Source organism: Microsporum canis, genomic scaffold (genome assembly GCF_000151145.1).
Source record: "Microsporum canis CBS 113480 supercont1.5 genomic scaffold, whole genome shotgun sequence".
NCBI lineage: Eukaryota > Fungi > Ascomycota > Eurotiomycetes > Onygenales > Arthrodermataceae > Microsporum > Microsporum canis.
This window is the reverse complement of record NW_003299165.1, coordinates 514,010-531,974: the sequence shown is the minus strand read 5'-3', so window position 1 is coordinate 531,974 and position 17,965 is coordinate 514,010. Positions and strand designations below refer to the sequence as shown.

Genomic DNA, 17,965 nt, shown 5'->3' with positions numbered 1-17,965 from the left:
CATGGCTGTAAATGTTACTATAAACTACCAGGCAGTGTATGATTTTGTGTATTTTCTTTCCTTGGTTTTTATATTTCATAGATACCCCTACAGTATACGCCTTTTGGAACCCATTTTGCTCTATGATAATCCTTAAGTCGTCTCCGACAGCAGGGTGCTAGAGAAAATGAAGTGGAGAGTGCTAAAAGGAGTCCTTATTTTATTTATTTGTTTACTTTCCTTTTAATGCGGTTCATTCCTCCGACTTTGGAGAAAATGGCAACAATATTTTCGGTTCTGGCTAGGGAGAAGAGATATTGAAATTTAAAAAGGGAGAAATGACTGCGCAAACTGATTTTGCAATCTCCTAGCAGTGCTTGTTCCTTCGCTATTTTCCATGTGAATGAATGACAAAACCGCAACACCTTCGGTTATTCAGAGCCTATGTGTGTTCTCTCCTGACCTACAGCCTAAATGACCAGAAGCAGAATGTTTGGTTAGTAACGATTTTCCACAGGTTATGGGCCGCGATCGAGCGGAAAATGGAACCCGGAAAGGCCATAGGAACATGGATGGATGGGAAGAAGCAACAGACAACCAAGGATGGTCCATATAAAACGACACCAGAAGACGGGAAACGGAAGCTTCGTGGGTAGCTGGAAGCGAGATGGGTGTGTTTACTTTTGTGGAGGGTTTTGAATAAAGTTAATTCCCTTAGCTATGTTACCCTCGAGGCCTTTCTTGCAGATTTCGAGAAGAGCCTTCTCCCTCTCATTGACTTGGGGAAGGATGTTGACGATGTTCTCAGAACCGGAGGGCTATATCAAGCTGTCAGCTATATCTCTAAAAAGAAGGGCCAAAGGTACAAGCTAAAATGTACGCACCCCTAGTTCGACTGGCATGGAGAAATATTCAAGCCCGGTCTCTTTGATGATGGCTTCGCCACCCTCGATACCGTTAAGATGAACGAAAGTGGGCTCAACAATACCCTTTTCACCCTTGGAGGCCTTGATTACGCTCAAAGCAAAGCTAAAGAACACACGGGTCAGCTTGGATCCCTCAACTATGTCTGAAACTAGGCAGATAAGTATGGCCATACCGATAACCGGCATAAGCCATAGACAAAGTGGCAGAGCCAGCACCATCCTTGGCCTTCACGACTTCATCACCACCAAACTGGACACCTGTCGTTGCAGCCCCGCATTAGAAATAATGTCTATGCCATCAGGAGGGGGATGAGCTAAGGTCATAGACTCACGTTTGATGATGTCAGCGTACTCGCTGTCAGGAATATCGGCAGCAGGCTTAGCCAGACTGTAGACTGGGACAATGGTCTCGCCAGAGTGTCCTCCAATAACGTGGATGGTGGCATTGGAGGGATCCTTCTCACCCGTGTACTTCTGGGCAAAGGTCTCTGCACGGAGGATGTCAAGCGTAGTGACACCGAAAAGACGCTTAGGGTCGAAGACACCAGCCTTCTTGAGTACCTCGGCAGCAATTGGGATGGTGGAGTTAACTGGGTTAGAGATGACGAGGACGAATGCCTTGGGGCAGAAATCAGCAACTCCCTGGACAAGATCTCTCACAATACCAGCATTGAAGGCGAAGAGGTCGTCACGAGTCATTCCAGGCTTGCCTTTATTCAATCGTTAGCAATTCAAACAGAAAAAAGAAACAGCTGCTGAGCAAAGGGATTGTCGGCAGAGGTGAGACTACGTACGAGGAATGCCGGCAGGGATGAGGACGAGATCACAGCCAGTGAGGGCATTCTTCAATCCATCATCCTTTGGCAAGTAGCCAGAGATTTTCTATCAACAGCACAAGTTAGCATGACGAGAACTATCTTAACCCCCATCCTCTATATATATACATATCAGGAACTCCAACTTACGGCAGTAGAAGAGATGTGAGAGAGATCGGCGGTAACACCGGGGCTGTTGACGACATCATAAAGGACAAGCTCCTCAACTAGAGGGCAGACCTTCAGGAGAAGGGAGAGAGGCTATATACCCGAAGGCCCAACTGGTTAGCCAGCCACCCCGCTCACAGGGTAAACAAGGCCTCAACAAGCAGGGCTACAAACCTGGCCAATGCCACCAGAGGCACCGAGAACAGCTAATTGGCAAGAAAAACACGGTTAGAACACCCTGAAGAATAGATATTTTTCTCTTGAACATTGGGTCAGGAACAGATATCTCACCAGCTTTAACCATGGTTACTGCTTGGATGGAGGCGGGGAACTATAATAAACAAGCTGCAGTGATGACTATTAGCATCTGTTATCACAAAGGTTCGACTATAAAGCGCCAAACACACGTACAGAGTGAAGCAGTCAGTGAAGCCGGAGAGAATGAAGCGAAGAAGAGAGAGTGTGAAGGTGAAGTACGAAGAAGAAGAAGAAGGAAAAGAACTCAAGTTGCCTTTTGCGGAGTTTATCAGCCCGCGGTAAAAGTCACATGTTGGCCCCGCTGACTCAGCTGATAACGAAAAGCCTTTTTTTTTTTCTTTTTATATCTTTTTATGTCTCGTTTATATACAAGCGATTACTTTCTTCTCTTCTGCTCGCGCCGGCGGCTTCATCAATCAGAAACATGGGAGCTTTGCAAGGAACTCTGCACGTCTACCCAATCAGCATCACGTGAGACCAGACTCGACCCCCACGGTTGCGATGCATCGCGCTTGGCAGGTTGGGATGTCGTCTCCGGCATCTGAAGGGAGCCCCTATATCACTCCCAAGAGACGTCTCAACAGGTTACGGCCGCCGTCCCTCCGTCGCTAGGGAGAAGACAACTGGTCATCAGTTCATGAATATCCATGGGTCAATATCAATGCATGCCAGGCCCCACTCTCAAGCTCCAGGAACACGGCGCGAGAAAGCTTGAATCGAAGCCATAGAAAAAAGCAATTGTCCACATCCCTCGACAGCATGGCTAAATATATAGCAGCGTTGCCCTTGGAAACATGTCTGTCTGTCTTACCAGATAATGTGTCAGGATCCCTTTTATTTTTATTTTTAATTTTACGGAGATGCCCTTGTACTAGAGAGCCAGGCCGAGGCATTGAGATATTCGTCAATCCGACCATGGCACGGAACTAATCGTTACGGAATATTCCGACTCTCCTTCGACGGAGACACGGAGAGAGAGCGCTTCTACGCCACTTTACCATGCGCGTCTACATAGGAAGGTGTAGTGGAGGGAGACGTCCGAGGGCTAGCCTTACGGAAACTGTCCGACACATAGTCTGAACCTGGCGCGAGAATATCTCCTTGCAGAGTATAATTATCGACGTCATCATTGGGCATCATTGATCAAAAAAGCAAGTTTGTAAAGGTTTCAAGGCATGACAAATTCAGTCCTCCAGACCATAAATCAGGAGACACTAAATGGATGTAAGTAGAAATCAATACGCAGCCATGATTCATATTTCTTTTTTATTGTGTCATGCCCTTAACTATGGCTCGGATAGGCTGGGAGACAGTAGTAAAATGGTATCTCCAAGGTTCACAGCAACAAGACGCCTCCATTCCCTCATCTCCAGTTTCACCAACTCATCTAAGCATCCTTCTCAGTGGCCTTTCGGGCCTTAGCGCCTCTGAGCTTCTTCTCAGGGCTGTCCTTCTTTGGTCGCTGGGATTTTCGGATAGCACTGGCACGGAAAACGGCCTCAGGGCGGAGGTCTGCCCGGTATCCACCGCACACAGTTCGGCTGGCGACACTCTTATATACCCTGGGTAGAAATATATGTTTAGCATGATGTTCAGTCAAAGGGGAGAATGTTCCGTCTCATCCCCTCTGCAGCTCATAATATCACAATTCTTCCGAGTCCAGAGGTAGAAAATTCGTGGTAATTTTTCGGGGAATTCTTACTTGCGGTTGGAAGAGCCGGAACCGTGGGTAGCGGTAACAGTGTTGGAGCCAGGTTGGTGGGAGTTATCTGGTCTCTTGGTGGTAACGGCGACACCACCGTTCTCAGCAGTCTGGATGCCTATAGCCTATTATAACCAGCAAGAACCGGGTTAGAAAATGGCAAAGTCCATGTATATTCTTTCTGTTGTTTTGTCGCGCAGCCGTTGATCAATTTCTCCTTTTGTCCCTCCACCTCGGACGTTGAACTTCCTCCCAATTATGCATCGCAATAATGGCTCAGATGAGGGCGAATAAATACCTTAGAGTTGACGAAACCGGCATACTATTAAAGAGAAAGCTGTTAACACAACCACCCAAAAGTGAAACGGGATTATATAGTCTTATGGTAGTGAATAACTCACCTTTCTCGAGTGCTTGTTGACCAAGTTCAATGGGTCACGAGAAAATTGAACACCACCGCCGTTCTTTCGCTTAACCAAGTAAGCATTCTGGGTTCCTAATTATTCGAAAAAGAATATCCATTCTAATCAGCTTCATCTGTACATTTAACCGCGCGCACCTTCACCGCAGCACAGAGTGCTTTCGCAGCATATCGAAAACCTAGAAAGAAACGGGAGGGAAGTTCGTACGGGCAATGCCCCAGACCAAGTCGTCGGACACGTTAGGGCGGGCGGAGGTAGCCATGGCGTCTAGGAGGGAGAAAACGGGTGGCTTGGTGAAGGGAGACGGAGGGTTGTTTGTAGAATTGATTGCTTGAACTTGATCCCTTTCTTTTGCCCTCTTTTGCTCTCTCAATTTGGCGATTATTTTGTTGTGCGTAATTTTTTTGACGCCTAGCAGAAAGCCTTGGCACGCGGCTAACCTTCCTTGTTGGGAAAAGCTCGCTAACTTGGCCCGTTTTAGTCTAGAACCTGACTCATCATATTATGTAAGTAAATGTCACGTGTATATGATTATATAATAATTCAAGGCTTAAAACATCTTTTGAGCAGAAGAAGAAGCAGAAGAAGCAGAGGAAGCAGAGGAAGATAATAAATATCATAAGCGGCGTCGAGGGCAGCATCACTCTTACACTCGTTCTACTTCTATCCTATAAAGTCTACTTCTCCTAGTAGACTGTCTTGTAACCGCCATCTCGACCCTCGAAACAGCTTAATCTTCCTTATCAACAGCCTGGCGCAAGATCCTTGATCTGCCCTGTATACACCAACGTCATGGGCTACTTTTACTACTCTCTTACCTTCTTTGCTTTTCTCTCTTTTGCAGGTAAGTCTTGGACAGCTTGACACTCTATATTCTTTTACAAGACCTCCTGTTGTACAGACTATATATAAATTCCCCAAGTGAGCAATGCTAATACTCTATTAATACAGCAGCCTACTTCACCCGAGACCGCTGGCTCCCTCACCTCCCCATTCCTGGACACCTTTATACTCAACTACCAACAAGTTTCCGTGGTGATGCTGAAGCTGGCTTATCCTCCGCTGACTTTAACCTGGCGGATAACATCGTGGACGGAGATTCCCGTGCTGGTCTAGATAAGCGCGGCAAGTCAGAAGTTCTGCGGATAATGAAGAGTAGAAAGGTGGATTTCAATGAAGCCAGACGAATATATACAGAACAACGATTTGCGAAGAATAATATCGGTCCTGACGGGAGGCCGCGGGATCCGAAATTTGTGTCGTTTTCGTGATGGGCTGCCGTCATAACCTACATCGCCCCATCAGTAAGACTCTTTATCGTCCCTTCTAATGGGATATCGCTCGTTTAGTTTCTTTCATTCTTGGTAAGGGAGCACAGGAGCATGGGGTTTAATATTTCAATCTTTTAATTCCTTTTTTTTTGTTGCTGCTTGCACGTTCTATGGATATTTAGCGGTAATCCGCTACTTCACTTCACCGTCCCTATCCAGACACACCTCCTTTGCCTGTTCTATTCCCAGCGTTGATCGTTTGTGCGATTTCTCCTTCAGTTGCGTTACCTGTATTAATAGTTATTCTTCATACATATCATTTGCAACGTTGCTGCACATAGCCACAAATAGTGTTATTTAAATGCGCCTTTTCGTGTTCCACCAACAGATGCCCTCGTAGATAAGGCATAAGTGGGAGAACCAAGCTTTGGAAGAGGCGTAGCTTGAACGTCTTCGTTGGCGTAAATTTTTCAAAAGTAGGTTTAAACTCCTTCCCTTGACGTATTAGCAAAACTTGTCTTTCATGATAACGTCAAAAAACAATTCAACGGCCCCGACCATATCCCTGTTGCTGGAATCCAGGTGGTAGACCGGGAGGTCCTCCTACAGGCGGCGGAGCGAAGCCTGCAGGTGCAGGCTGAGGCTGACCAAATCGAGGTGGTTGGGCGGGGAACCCTGGAGGAGGCCCGCCATAGCCAGCTTGAGATGGTGGAGGACGCGCAGGAAGCCCCGGGGGAGGCGTAACTAGCGGCTGAGGAGGGTGTGGTGGTGGATGCGGTGCATGTGGTGCACGATGATGTGGAAGTGGGCCGGCCATGTTCATATTCGGATATCCCCCGTTCATAACTGGAGGTATGCCTCTGCCAGCACCAAAGTCTGGTGGTGTTGGTCCAACACCCATTGGCGGCCGTTGCTGTTCGGTTTCCATCACCGGTGGCGTCGGTACGGTGGAGGGAACATTTTGCCCGCCGGCATTCATAGCACCGCTGGGTCCAGGAGCTGCACCACCGGCGAATTGAGGAGGTAGTGATTGTTGCGGTTGAGGTTGAACATTGTGTTTTCGGGCCTGTGCAGCGAGCATTCGCTCCGCTTCGTCACCGTGTCTCTCTCCTTTACCGTCCTTCTTATAGGCGTATTGCACGGATATCTCCTTATTCATAAGATACTGCCCATTCATATTGGCAATAGCGTCATCGGAAGCCTCGAAGTTGGAAAACGATATGAACCCATAGCCTTTGGACAAGTTTGAGTCGTCTCGGGCAACCTGCAGTATATACAATTAGCACAAAAAATGTCGAAGTAAAAAAGGACAGTAGTAAAACCAACTTTAGGAAGAGATATCAATGATCCAAATCGACTGAACGTATCGTATAACACTTGCTCCGTGACCATGGGGTCCAGATTCCCAACGAACAGCTCTGCGCCAACTTCGACCGTTTTCTGCTTATCGGCAGACGCCTTGTTAACTCGAATAGGCTTGCCATATAGACGGACTTGGTTCATAATCCTTGACGCATACTCTGCATCCTCCTCACTGTTGAACTCGACGAAACCGTAGCCTTGGTGTGTTTGCGTGACGCGGTCTTTTGGGAGGTGCACGTTAACAATACGACCAGCCTGGAGCATCAACTCCCATACCAGCTTATCTGTAACTCGTTCATCGAGATTTCCAATATATACTGTCGCCTCCTTATCTTGTTCCCTAGTTTCTATAGTTAGCATTCGTCCGTATGCAGTTTGGTTTCGAGAGGTAAAAGAATGCCAAAAGACCTACCAGTGCCTTGCGCCGGACATGATTGCTGCTCAGACTGAAAACTAAGCGGTATATCTGTCTGAATAAGACACGCGACAGCTATTATCTCCTCGAAGTCAGCGAGCTCTTCAATATCTGTCGATATGATGTAAAATGTATACATAGAAAGGGAGAAAAAGAACAACCAAGTCGAACGCCAAGAAAGGAAGCTAATTTTTTTCTTCCAGATCTTTCAAATGCTTCAACAACGACGAACTTCTTCACTTTGATCAGTAAGATAAAAAGAAAAGAACAAACACCGCTGAAGTCACGCTCTTCTACGGTCCGATACCATACATCAAATTACAAGGCAAACATGATGCAGTTTTCGGAAGAGACAAAGGTAAGACTATCTCTCGGCTTGCTGGTTTATTCCGTCCTGACATGAAGTATAGGAGCGCATCTCCAAGGTCATCGACATTTCGCGGGTTGCCATACACTAGTGAGTGAACGAGGGACATCTTTTCAATCCTTTGCAACACGCCATGCTTAGTTTTTTGGGTGTGAGCTTTCGATCTGGGGGGCTAACGGTTGCCGCTTGATGGTTCTACAGTGGATATCTTCCATTGATTGTCTACCTGGGTAAGTGACAAGAGACCCGATATCAGTACCTTGACGGTTTCAATTTGCTAACTTCTTCCAGGATACACATACAGTGAACCACGACCGGCTCTTCTCAAGTATGATGTTACCCTCCGGCTACTTACTAGGCACTCCAACTTACCTAACTTCATCGTTAGACTCCTCTCTCCTCTCGCATAAAAACATCACACGACGAATATATTAAGGGTGGCATGGAAAGGCGTACGACTATACAATGGCGGTATTTTTTATACGAACGGCTGGAAATAATAATTCTTGACTATACAGGCTTGAGGCTATGTGCATACTCGGTCCCCTTTTACCTCTTGAAAGACCAGTCAGCCCTGCTTGGACTGAAACCACGCTGCAGTTCCGCCGCATTTACTTCACGATAACTATGGAGGTTGAATACCAGACCATTCAAACCGAAATGTCTCCGTTTCCTTTCCTCATGTATTACTATAACTTTCCCAATTGAGCATAGCCTTCTTTTTACACATTCCTTACCAGTCATCACCTTGTAGGGCTAGGGAAGACAGTATGGTATAACCTATCAAGAGCTCAATTCTCCTCATTGTCTGGGGAAGCTCTTGGTTTGATCAGCTTGCTGGTATATAGGAGTATTCCGTTGTCCCGGATATCCCCATATTTTGTAGAATTTCGACGCAGGAAGAGCTTCTAGACTGCTTCTGAACACATCAAGGAGCTCCTTTTTGGAATAAATCTACCGGCTTCAGACTCCTCGGCTTCATAAAACGGGTGCAAGAATGTCTCTTCGGTCAAAAGAGTCTTCCCGCCCCGTTTTACAAAAGAAAAGTTCAGCTCCCATCAAATTTTCTTTTTCAATCACTATAATGCTTTGACTCCAAACAGTGAGCTACGGCGATAAACTGAAGAATACCCAGGATTAATAGTTGTGAGGGTTCATGAATGACAATAATGGTCTTTCCGCATCGTTGGTCGAGACGATAGCTGGCTTTACTGCCGGCGTTTGCTCAACTCTGGTCGTCCACCCGCTTGATATTGTCAAGACAAGGCTCCAAGGCAGGTTAATTCTTAAATATTATAGCTTTTTTTTTTCATGAGGATAAGGACTGACAGTGTTTATTTCATTCAATTGCAGTGGACCGGTTTTCCTCCTCACGCATTGGTAGCTCGCTCCGCATTATCCGTGACATATCTCTCAATGAAGGTGGAATACAGGCATTCTATCGAGGCCTTACGCCTAATCTTGTCGGAAACTCCGTGAGCTGGGGCTTATATTTCCTATGGTACGGCAAGATTAAAGAGCTTTTGAGCGTGGCCCGCGGAGCAGGAGATGGTGCCGCTAGACTATCGTCTTTGGACTATTTCCTTGCATCCGGAACGTCTGGTATGTCCGTCTATTCATAAACATTCCTGGTTCCATACAACGTGAAATTAACACTCTATATCACTTTAGGGGTCCTGACAACCATACTTACCAATCCAATATGGGTTATCAAAACACGAATGCTTTCCACCGGCGCTCATGTACCAGGCGCATATCCCTCAATGATCTCAGGACTCCGACAGATATACCGTACAGAAGGCATTAGTGGCTTCTACCAGGGGTTGGTCCCTGCTATGTTTGGGGTAAGCCACGGTGCTTTGCAATTTATGGCATACGAAGAGTTGAAGAGATACCGTACACGCATGACCCAACCTTCCTCTCCAGACGGACTCACGAACCCGACCGATACGCCCCCGGCACAGCTCAAGGCCCTGAGCAATATCGACTACCTCGTACTCTCAGGGCTATCTAAGATTTTCGCAGGCTGTGCCACCTATCCTTACCAGGTTCTTCGGGCCCGGTTACAAACGTACGATGCAAGAGGAACCTATAAAGGTGTTCGTGATGCGTTTGTGCAAACATTGCGAACTGAGGGACTAGCTGGATTCTATAAGGGCCTGGGACCAAACCTGGTCCGCGTCTTGCCCAGTACGTGGGTTACCTTCCTGGTGTATGAGAATGCAAGGATATACCTCCGGGTAGATAAATGAAATTACTTACTCTCGTGGGGATGATTGCGTCCATTTTGCTTCCGTGGAAATTTACCATATCGGCATCATGCAGGAACAAACGCCCTGTTTGTCTATATTTTTCTTCTCCCTTCCTCGTACCGGTGGCTCAAGAAAGAGTTTGGTATGCTGCGGATGTCCGCTAGGCTACGACGTGTGCATTCACAGCCCAGAATTCAGCTTCTCAGGTGATCAACCTTTGATAATTCAAGGATGCGGTCGCAAGAGACCTGGCACAGCGTTGATTTTTTGTTTTCTTGTCTCAGCGCAATATACTTGACCGTCTTTCCCTGCCAATTAAGCTACTATCACCTCGTAGGGATCCCTTGGTTGATAAGAACGAGTCTTGATATATGACATGTCTTCGCTGAGTAGGCTATAACTCCTCTCAAATCTAAACAAGCAAACAGCATAATATGTAGATAAAAATAAACAAGGCTGACTTTCGAGTGGAGCTAGCGAGGTTTGGCTAAACTGTCAAGGTGTATGAGAGGCAAGGATGGTTAGGGATAGAAGCCGAAATAGAGGGTGGGGGTTTAGGTACAGAGACGGCGAGAGATGATGATCGCAAAACGTAGGGGGGTTTGGTAGGTACATTGCTCTGAAATAGCTTTAATTGATAGGGTTGGTATAAAAGCAACAAAACAGATTGGTATAATGGTATGAAACTACAGCCAGGCAAGAAAAACACCTTGAGCGAGGAGAGTGAAGAAACCAAAAAAAAAAAAAAAAAGAATAAAAAAAGAAAAAGAAGTCAAGGTATGCTAGCTGCTCATGCTTTGTATCGAGAAAAAGAGAACCATGGAATAAAAAAGGAAAGGAAAGGAAGAGATAAACACAAGTCCCCTCCGTGAATGATGCAAGCAATAGAGTCGAGCGGTTTAGTTGTAGCAGGAGTGTTGAAAAGATATGAAATTAAGCAATTATTCCTCTTGCAGTCGATTCGAAAACGCAAGAATAGGAAAGCATTTGCCCTTTCTTTTTGCTGGTAATGAAAAAGAAAAAGGATGTAGTCAGTCGAGCTGAGGTGCTTTTTTGTCGTATTTTTTTCGCGGTAATACTTCCGCCAAATGCTCCAACCCCCCGCCTTTATATACTCCAGATATCCATTAACTGTGCTCGATTTCCTCCCTTCTTTTTTTTTTTTTCTTTATGGGGGTGTTGGTGTTTGAATCACCGCAAGACAGATTTGGATGTTCCGTCCCCCGCGGGTTATTCATTCTCCAGGAACCTGGTCAGTGGCCACCTCGTTGGTACATCTGCTCGTGAAATTCAACGTCATCACTGCTGGGTGTTCCAAGGTAGGTACCGCGATGGTAACTTCTCTCTCGCATGAGCTTTGCCTCCTCCTCATTGCCAAGCGGGAGCTGATGTGTGGGCATTCTGCTGTTTGAAGGAGCTGGGGCAGGAGCGGAACTCATGATATTATTGGCGGTCGTGTCAGAGGTACTTGTTTTGGTGGAATTTGAACGAGCTTTTGCAGTCGATGAGACGCGGCGGTCTTTCCCACGGCCTTTGATACCCTTGTTGCTGTTTTTGTAGAGCATGGCGAAGTACTCCCACAATTCCGCATCCTGTGGGTTCATTCTGTCGGGTTCGGTGATCATGGCAAAACGCATAGTGAGATTCCGTAGAGTCTGTGCATGGAATTTGTTTTGATGAGACTACGGCAGAGTTAGTATCAAGTTGCTTTTGCGACATGCTTGCTTTGACGTACCTTGAGGTTTCCTAGTTGCGTAAACTGTTTCCCACAATCATCTAACCGGCAAGTAAACGGCTTTGCTTGGTCGTGGGTAATCTTATGAGCGCGAACATTTCCACGTTGAGCAAAACGCTTGTGGCAGATATCACAGGAATAAGGTTTCTCTCCTGTATGCCGCCGTTCATGGGTCTAAATCGAGAGTATTAGCCTGATTTGAACACGCCGTCAGGCGATTGTTATTGTCAAATTACCTTCAGATTTCCTAGTTGGGAGAATCGTTGGCCACATCCAGGCTCGCTGCAGAGCTACAGGTTTTCAAAGAGTCAGCAAGCCAGATTCCGGTAAACTGGAGGTCTTGATGTAACATACGAATGGTTTATCACCCGTGTGAGCTCGCATGTGAATGTCAAGATGGGTCTTTTGGGTGAAGTTCTTGCGGCAGTCGGGAAGCGTGCACTCGTATTTGCGCCGTGATTTCTGCTTTGTCGTACCCCGGGCTTGTTGGTGAGGAGCATAGCCAGGCTGTTGCATCTGCTGGGCCTGCTCTTGTGACATGGGAGCTCCGTAATTCGGCTGAGCCCACTCGGGGGCGCCGCCATGCATGGAAACGTTACCCGGTGTCGATGCAGAATTGTTGAACTTTTGGAGCGGCGGTAGTTGTAGCTGGGTTTGCGACGTGCTTCGCGGCTTCGACTGGATCGCCCTCATAAGGGTATCGATTTCGGTAGAGAACTCGACTTCGGGCTTGCTTCCTGGCGGGGACGGTAGCTTGCTGATTTCTGCACTTCGGTTGTGTTGTTCCATGGGTGCACGGGTAGGCTGTGTCTCTTCAACTCTCGTGGCCGGCGTCCCGACCATGCGAGACACGCCGTTCTTCGCATGTCGCGTATCTGGGATCGGTTGCTGCAAGGCTGCCGGTTGGTTTGGCGGAAGCCGCGATTGTGACGGTGGCAAGTGCGGTTGCGGTTGCTGATGTTGTGGATGAGGGTGATGCTGCGGATGCTGTGGGTGTTGCGGATGCGGAGGCGGAGGTTGTTGTTGAGGATGCTGTTGGTGGTGTGGGTGCGGTTGGTGCGGCTGTTGTTGCTGATGCGGTTGGTGCGGTTGATGCTGTTGGTGAGACTGATGAGGTTGGTGCTGCGGTTGATGTTGCGGGTGATGCGGTTGGTGATGCGGATGCTGCTGCTGCTGCTGTTGCGGAGGAGGAGGTTGCTGCTGTGAGTGGTGGTTCTGCCCAAAGAACCCGTGGTAAGATGCTGCAGGGTGCTGGTTCGTGTTTAGGATATGGCCAAAGTCGAGAGAGGACGACTGGATCGGTGCTCCGTACGAGAGCGCCGGGTTCGAGTAATAGGTGATGTTCTGCTCATGATGCGGTGCCATCATCCGTCGGTGAGTGACATTTGCCAAATCATGGCTCGAAAAAGTACACGGAACAGGCACTGCCGTCTCCATTTTTAATCTCAAAGGTATTATCAGTGCTCCAAGTTTGGTGGCCGAACCACATCCCCGGGCGAAAGAGATTCGAAGCAGTCGACGAGGTCTTTGGACGTCAACAGGTTAGCTGTCCCAGTGCTGAAGAACGAACAACGAATCCAACGGCCAGAGACGAAGAGACGAGTGTAATTTTTTTGTTTTTTGCTGGTACTTTTTTAATTATATGTTTCTTTTTCGTAGTCGTGCTGCTGCTCGGTGAATATTTTCTTTTTTCTTTTCTTTTTTTTTTTTTTCCTTTTTTTTATATATCCTCCTGCCTTCTGGCCTCTGTTTTTCTTTTCTTCTCGTACGGGTATAGTCTGACGAAGGGCCTGTACCTGTCGATAAACAACCTGGGTCAGGGGGTTATTGTTCTTCTTTGCGTCGAAGGTAGAGGGCCGCGACTTGGTCGAGAGAGAAGAGCGAAGGGGGAAGAAAAAAAAAGGGTTGGTGGTGAGGCAAAGAAGATCGACGATCTGAGGACGGCGATTGGTTCCCGGGCCAGGCAGGCAACAAAGACTTGTGAAGTAATATGATGGTGAGGAAAAAAAAAAATAATATGTATGGGTTTTCCTGGAGATGAAGGCAAGAAGTCTCGCAAAGGGAAGGTTGGTGGGAGAACGGAGCTTATGTATAAATTATATATCGACGGAAGAAGAAAAATTAAGCATAAATCATTGGTATGATTAGGTCGCGGGGAGGGAAGAGAAAAGAAAAAAAAAAAGAAAGAGAAGAGGGAAGATAAAATATCGAAGTGAACGATATAATAATGGAGCAAATGACCACAAACTTCCCTTCTCAAAAGTGGAAATTCTGTCGGGGACGTAATCCGCAATGGTTATAAAATACCAGAAAAGAAAACTCTCTTCCGATAGCTTAAACTCTCCCTTGAAGCTTGGTCGCGGAAACTTGACGTTAGCGAAGCTGCAGAGTGGGGTTAAACAGCCGGCGTCACTTCAATAGGATTGCCAGGGGGAAGCAAGCTACAGGCGAAGTTGTGAGATGTTGTCTGATAACAGTGCGCAAGGTAAATGTATGTAGATCGCGATTCATCGAACGTGAGATGCAGAAGCGAGTCTATTTGGCGGTTTGATGCTGGTGGATGCCTCTGTGGGTCATATGTCCAAGTGGTTGTTGATATGTAAGGAAGTTTGGCTGGTTCGTCTCTGGCGGTAGACTTTCTCCGTGTGTCTTCTCTTTGCCTCTTCTTCTCTCGTCTCTTGTCTCGCTGGCGTTTGGCCTCTGCAACACCGGAGAAGGGAACGGATCCTGATTAATTTATCGTCATGGGCGGAGGGATGGGTTCAAACGTTTCTGTCGAATGAGCTAGGGATCGCACAGATTCAAACACCTAAAAAAACACCTAATAGGTAACACAAGAGAAAAGATTTAAAAAAAAAATGTGAGAAAAAAAAAAAAGTGGATAATTTCTTTCCTTAGGGGAGAGAAGGGGGTGTGGACGAAAGCAAGCTCAGATGCAGGATTGTGATCTGGCGGCCGGTATCCATGTTTGAATGAAAAAAAAAAAAAAAAAAAAAAAAAAGTGGGCTAGAGTTCAAGTCAATGGGTATGCTGTATGCAGCCGAGAGCCACCTAAATCGAGCCTAAGGCTTGGTTAGGCTAAGGCTGAATGGGTGGCAGAGCCCATTGTGTGGGCTGGCGAAGAGAAAAAAAACAAAAGAGCAAATCCCACTGGCCAGAGGTGGCCCATTCGAGGGTCAGGTCTGGAGAAAAGTAGTACAGGCAAGGGTGGTGGAGTACCACTAGTCGCCCAAAATTGGAAGACCATTGACGCTCAATTCGGAATGCCCAAAACCAGAGTGTCGAAATATATAATACACGGAGGGCACGGAGCTTTTAGCGTAATGCAACAGCCGGGGGGGGTCCCTGGAACAGTTGTTAATCAAGGGACCAGTTTTTCCCCATGTCTCTCTCCCTCTCGTCGCTCCTGTTGGGTTGGGCCATGCACTGTTCGTGAGGATGACAGATAGGTTCAACCCCGACCAAGTGTTCTTCTTTAGCCATGCCTTGCTTCCCCGGGGAGGGGGGGAGGAAACCACATTGTGACAGGCGATCGGCGCATCGAAAAGGGCCTATCTGTTCGCTGTCGAGTAAAGCGGAGCAGGCGTTATAGTTGCACGCCGAGAAATACGGCACACTTCTGAGAACTCTCCATCAAAACACGGTCAGCCGACAACCAAAAGCCAAGAAATGCCTTGGCTCTCTGAAACCTCTTCCACCCCAGGTCTAGCTCCTTCGAGTGATGGATGGACAGCCAACCTTGGTTTCCGCCCAGAGCGTGCTTACATAGTACTCTCTCTCTCTCTGCGCAAATCTCGATCGATGGCAGAGTTCAGCATTTAGTGTTAGCCACAGGCAGTCAATCAATCAGATCAATCCGACTTCTGGAGACTGGCCGGGTTCGTAACCCTGTCCACTCCGTTTGGACCACAATACATAGTACATTTTGAGTACTTCGTAATGCGCGTCGGAGTAAGATGACACCCTCCCATCAGAGGTTGTAATGGTACTTCGTAAGGCCGTAGCGCCCTTTCACTTCACCCTCACTTCCCCCCCCTCCTTTAGGTTATATACCGTAACTCCGGGCTATGGAGATTTTGATTGTTCAAAGTGGCGAGCTCCCAGACTATTGTTTGCTAGCTGCTGATTGTTGGACCAGGATGTCTGCCACCTGATTGGTGAGTTTGGCTATCCACCCTTCTTCCCCCAAGTGTCTCTCTCACTCGCCTCCTAGGCTGCCGCTGGCTTGATTGGCCAGACATCCGTTTCGATCCGGCAGAGGCACGAGACCTGCCGCCAATCGCGGAGGATTTCAAGCACATCCGGCCAGAGGGCAAGAAAGACCTCTCAGCCATTTTCTTTTTGGTTCCGCTAAGCGCTGCAAGGGTGGTGTACGGTCCCAAATGACGGGAATTCCTGTGGGTCTTGGGAATCCCTGAGAAATGGCCAAAAAAAAAAAAAATGGATGGGGTGAATCGCGCTGGGGATCGAGGCTGATGGTAGTCATCGACCTGTGGCTCAGCCGGCTGAAAAAAGCAGCTCTCTCCCTTTCTTTTTCCCATCTGTCACATCTCGAGCTATCTTATGTGTCAACCATCAGAATCACGAACTGAAGTTGGAGTTTTTTTTTTATCAGACGAAAAGAAAAGAGAGAGAGAAGCACGTTGCTTTCCTTTTCTGGGTTGCTGAGGTAAGCTTGAACCAGTGGTCACATAACTTAGGAATACGTAGTTCTCATTGGCTGGAATCCTTCAGGTTTACAAAATTTAGCCAATAGATGGCCATATTCTCTTACATAAAGTGGGCCATTGTACCATACAGAAACACATAAAAAAGCCGTTTTTTATTTATTTTTTATGTTTCTTCAACTTCAACTTTTCTTCTTCGACTTTGACAACTTCCATCTCCACTGCGATGCTATTTTAATCTAGATATTCTCCATAACAAGAGACGCACGAAATCCTCACAAGACAGGCTTGGGGCCTAAATATCGGCATATTTGCATCATAAGCTGTCCCGACAAGAGGGAAAGCTGATCGGTGGCTTGTCGAGGCGAAACCTTCGTCATGGATCGGACAGCCAATATCAGAGCCTTGATATCAACGGAAACTGGTGTAGCCTCAATTCGAGAAACAAATTTCTTTTTGGCATGCCTTCTTCTCGCTGACGTCTCGGCTCCCTGCTTCCTGGGATCCCATGTGGAGCGGCGAATATAAGTATGTATGCAGATATAGGTATGTCTATCCAGAAAAGGCTGAGGGAAAGTAAAACTGGACCTGAAACCCGAGGCGTTTCTTCATGCTCCCTTCTCACCAAAGAAGAAACGGATAAAAAACAAAGAAATGCCTCTCTGCTTCGATTGTTGGTTTGACAACCATGATGTAAGTGTGCTTAACTCTTGATCTACATATTGACGCACATATAGGAATCTTTTAACAGCCCGCATGTTGCGATCATATATGGCAGCACGGATCATACGGAGTATACGGATTATAAATATAAAACACACATAAATAACATACTATATATAATATATGCCTACGAAAATAGCTGCTACCTCAACACGAGAGGAACTCGTGTTGTATTCTGGATTTCCAGCAACTCAAACTCTCCACTGCCAACTTCTCACAACGGCCTGCCAGCTTTGATGAGGCATATTAAGGGTGTCAAACTGGTGAAAACGGATTGTCATCTGTATAAGGGCAAGTATCAGTGATCGTCATCTGCAAATATTACAAGCAGAACCACGTTTCTTCTCCAAATGTAGCCTCAACTTAAGGAGGGACTGATACATATATGGATTGGTTGGATGTAAGTATGATATGCTGCTGACTTCATATACCAGTCTCGTTGGCCCAGAGGAAAAAGCAGTGCTCTCCCTCTCGGACTCCTATTTAGCTCCCGGCTAACCTTGATCAAATGGAACGTGGCAGCAAAAGGAAATCAACCGTCATCGGCTGAAAAGAAATGTGGAAAAAGAGAGAAAAGAAACCAAAAAAAAAAAAAGGAAAGAGAGGAAGAAAGAATATAGAGGGGAAAAAGAAACGAATTCCGCAAAAGTAACTACGAGAATATGCAAGGCTAAAATGGTCATCTCGCCCCTCAAAGACCTCCCAAGACAGGCTGTCAAAAGAGCAACGTATTCAACGACCAGCTATCCAATAACCGGTACCAAGGGGGAATGAAAATTAAAAAGAAAGCCACACGACAATCGCCAGGAACAGATATCTGAGACGCGCTGCCTTTTCAGCTTGTCCCGCCTCCTTTTTTAGGTGTGCCAGGATCGTTAAAAATAGCCTTCAATTTACTGGCAT

At 46.9% G+C, this 17,965-nt stretch overlaps 7 protein-coding genes across 7 annotated transcripts; 3 read left to right on the top strand and 4 right to left on the bottom strand.

Annotated features, from left to right (window-relative positions):
* Positions 1-442: 442 nt before the first annotated feature.
* Positions 443-2,192, bottom strand: MCYG_05261 (malate dehydrogenase; the record flags this gene model as incomplete). The annotated part of the gene is made up of 9 exons (XM_002845346.1): positions 443-449; positions 661-797; positions 864-996; positions 1,079-1,163; positions 1,238-1,615; positions 1,700-1,763; positions 1,871-1,981; positions 2,063-2,094; positions 2,126-2,192. The coding sequence occupies 9 exons, from the start codon at positions 2,190-2,192 to the stop codon at positions 443-445; spliced, it is 1,014 nt and encodes a 337-aa protein (XP_002845392.1).
* Positions 2,193-3,533: 1,341 nt separating this feature from the next.
* Positions 3,534-4,532, bottom strand: MCYG_05260 (conserved hypothetical protein; the record flags this gene model as incomplete). The annotated part of the gene is made up of 5 exons (XM_002845345.1): positions 3,534-3,708; positions 3,849-3,973; positions 4,147-4,170; positions 4,250-4,344; positions 4,478-4,532. The coding sequence occupies 5 exons, from the start codon at positions 4,530-4,532 to the stop codon at positions 3,534-3,536; spliced, it is 474 nt and encodes a 157-aa protein (XP_002845391.1).
* Positions 4,533-5,062: 530 nt separating this feature from the next.
* On the top strand, positions 5,063-5,541 carry MCYG_05259 (uncharacterized protein; the record flags this gene model as incomplete). Its single annotated transcript, XM_002845344.1, has 2 exons — positions 5,063-5,114; positions 5,222-5,541. The coding sequence occupies 2 exons, from the start codon at positions 5,063-5,065 to the stop codon at positions 5,539-5,541; spliced, it is 372 nt and encodes a 123-aa protein (XP_002845390.1).
* A 544-nt stretch (positions 5,542-6,085) lies between these two features.
* On the bottom strand, positions 6,086-7,395 carry MCYG_05258 (splicing factor 3B subunit 4; the record flags this gene model as incomplete). Its single annotated transcript, XM_002845343.1, has 3 exons — positions 6,086-6,805; positions 6,868-7,243; positions 7,316-7,395. The coding sequence occupies 3 exons, from the start codon at positions 7,333-7,335 to the stop codon at positions 6,086-6,088; spliced, it is 1,116 nt and encodes a 371-aa protein (XP_002845389.1).
* Positions 7,396-8,841: 1,446 nt separating this feature from the next.
* MCYG_05257 (folate carrier protein) lies at positions 8,842-9,937 on the top strand (the record flags this gene model as incomplete). Its single annotated transcript, XM_002845342.1, has 3 exons — positions 8,842-8,959; positions 9,039-9,191; positions 9,357-9,937. The coding sequence occupies 3 exons, from the start codon at positions 8,842-8,844 to the stop codon at positions 9,935-9,937; spliced, it is 852 nt and encodes a 283-aa protein (XP_002845388.1).
* A 1,253-nt stretch (positions 9,938-11,190) lies between these two features.
* On the bottom strand, positions 11,191-13,109 carry MCYG_05256 (DNA-binding transcription factor; the record flags this gene model as incomplete). The annotated part of the gene is made up of 4 exons (XM_002845341.1): positions 11,191-11,619; positions 11,673-11,846; positions 11,909-11,962; positions 12,027-13,109. 4 exons carry the CDS (start codon positions 13,107-13,109, stop codon positions 11,191-11,193), a joined length of 1,740 nt encoding a protein of 579 aa, XP_002845387.1.
* Positions 13,110-16,993: 3,884 nt separating this feature from the next.
* MCYG_05255 (uncharacterized protein) lies at positions 16,994-17,367 on the top strand (the record flags this gene model as incomplete). Its single annotated transcript, XM_002845340.1, has 2 exons — positions 16,994-17,032; positions 17,077-17,367. The coding sequence occupies 2 exons, from the start codon at positions 16,994-16,996 to the stop codon at positions 17,365-17,367; spliced, it is 330 nt and encodes a 109-aa protein (XP_002845386.1).
* Positions 17,368-17,965: the final 598 nt, after the last annotated feature.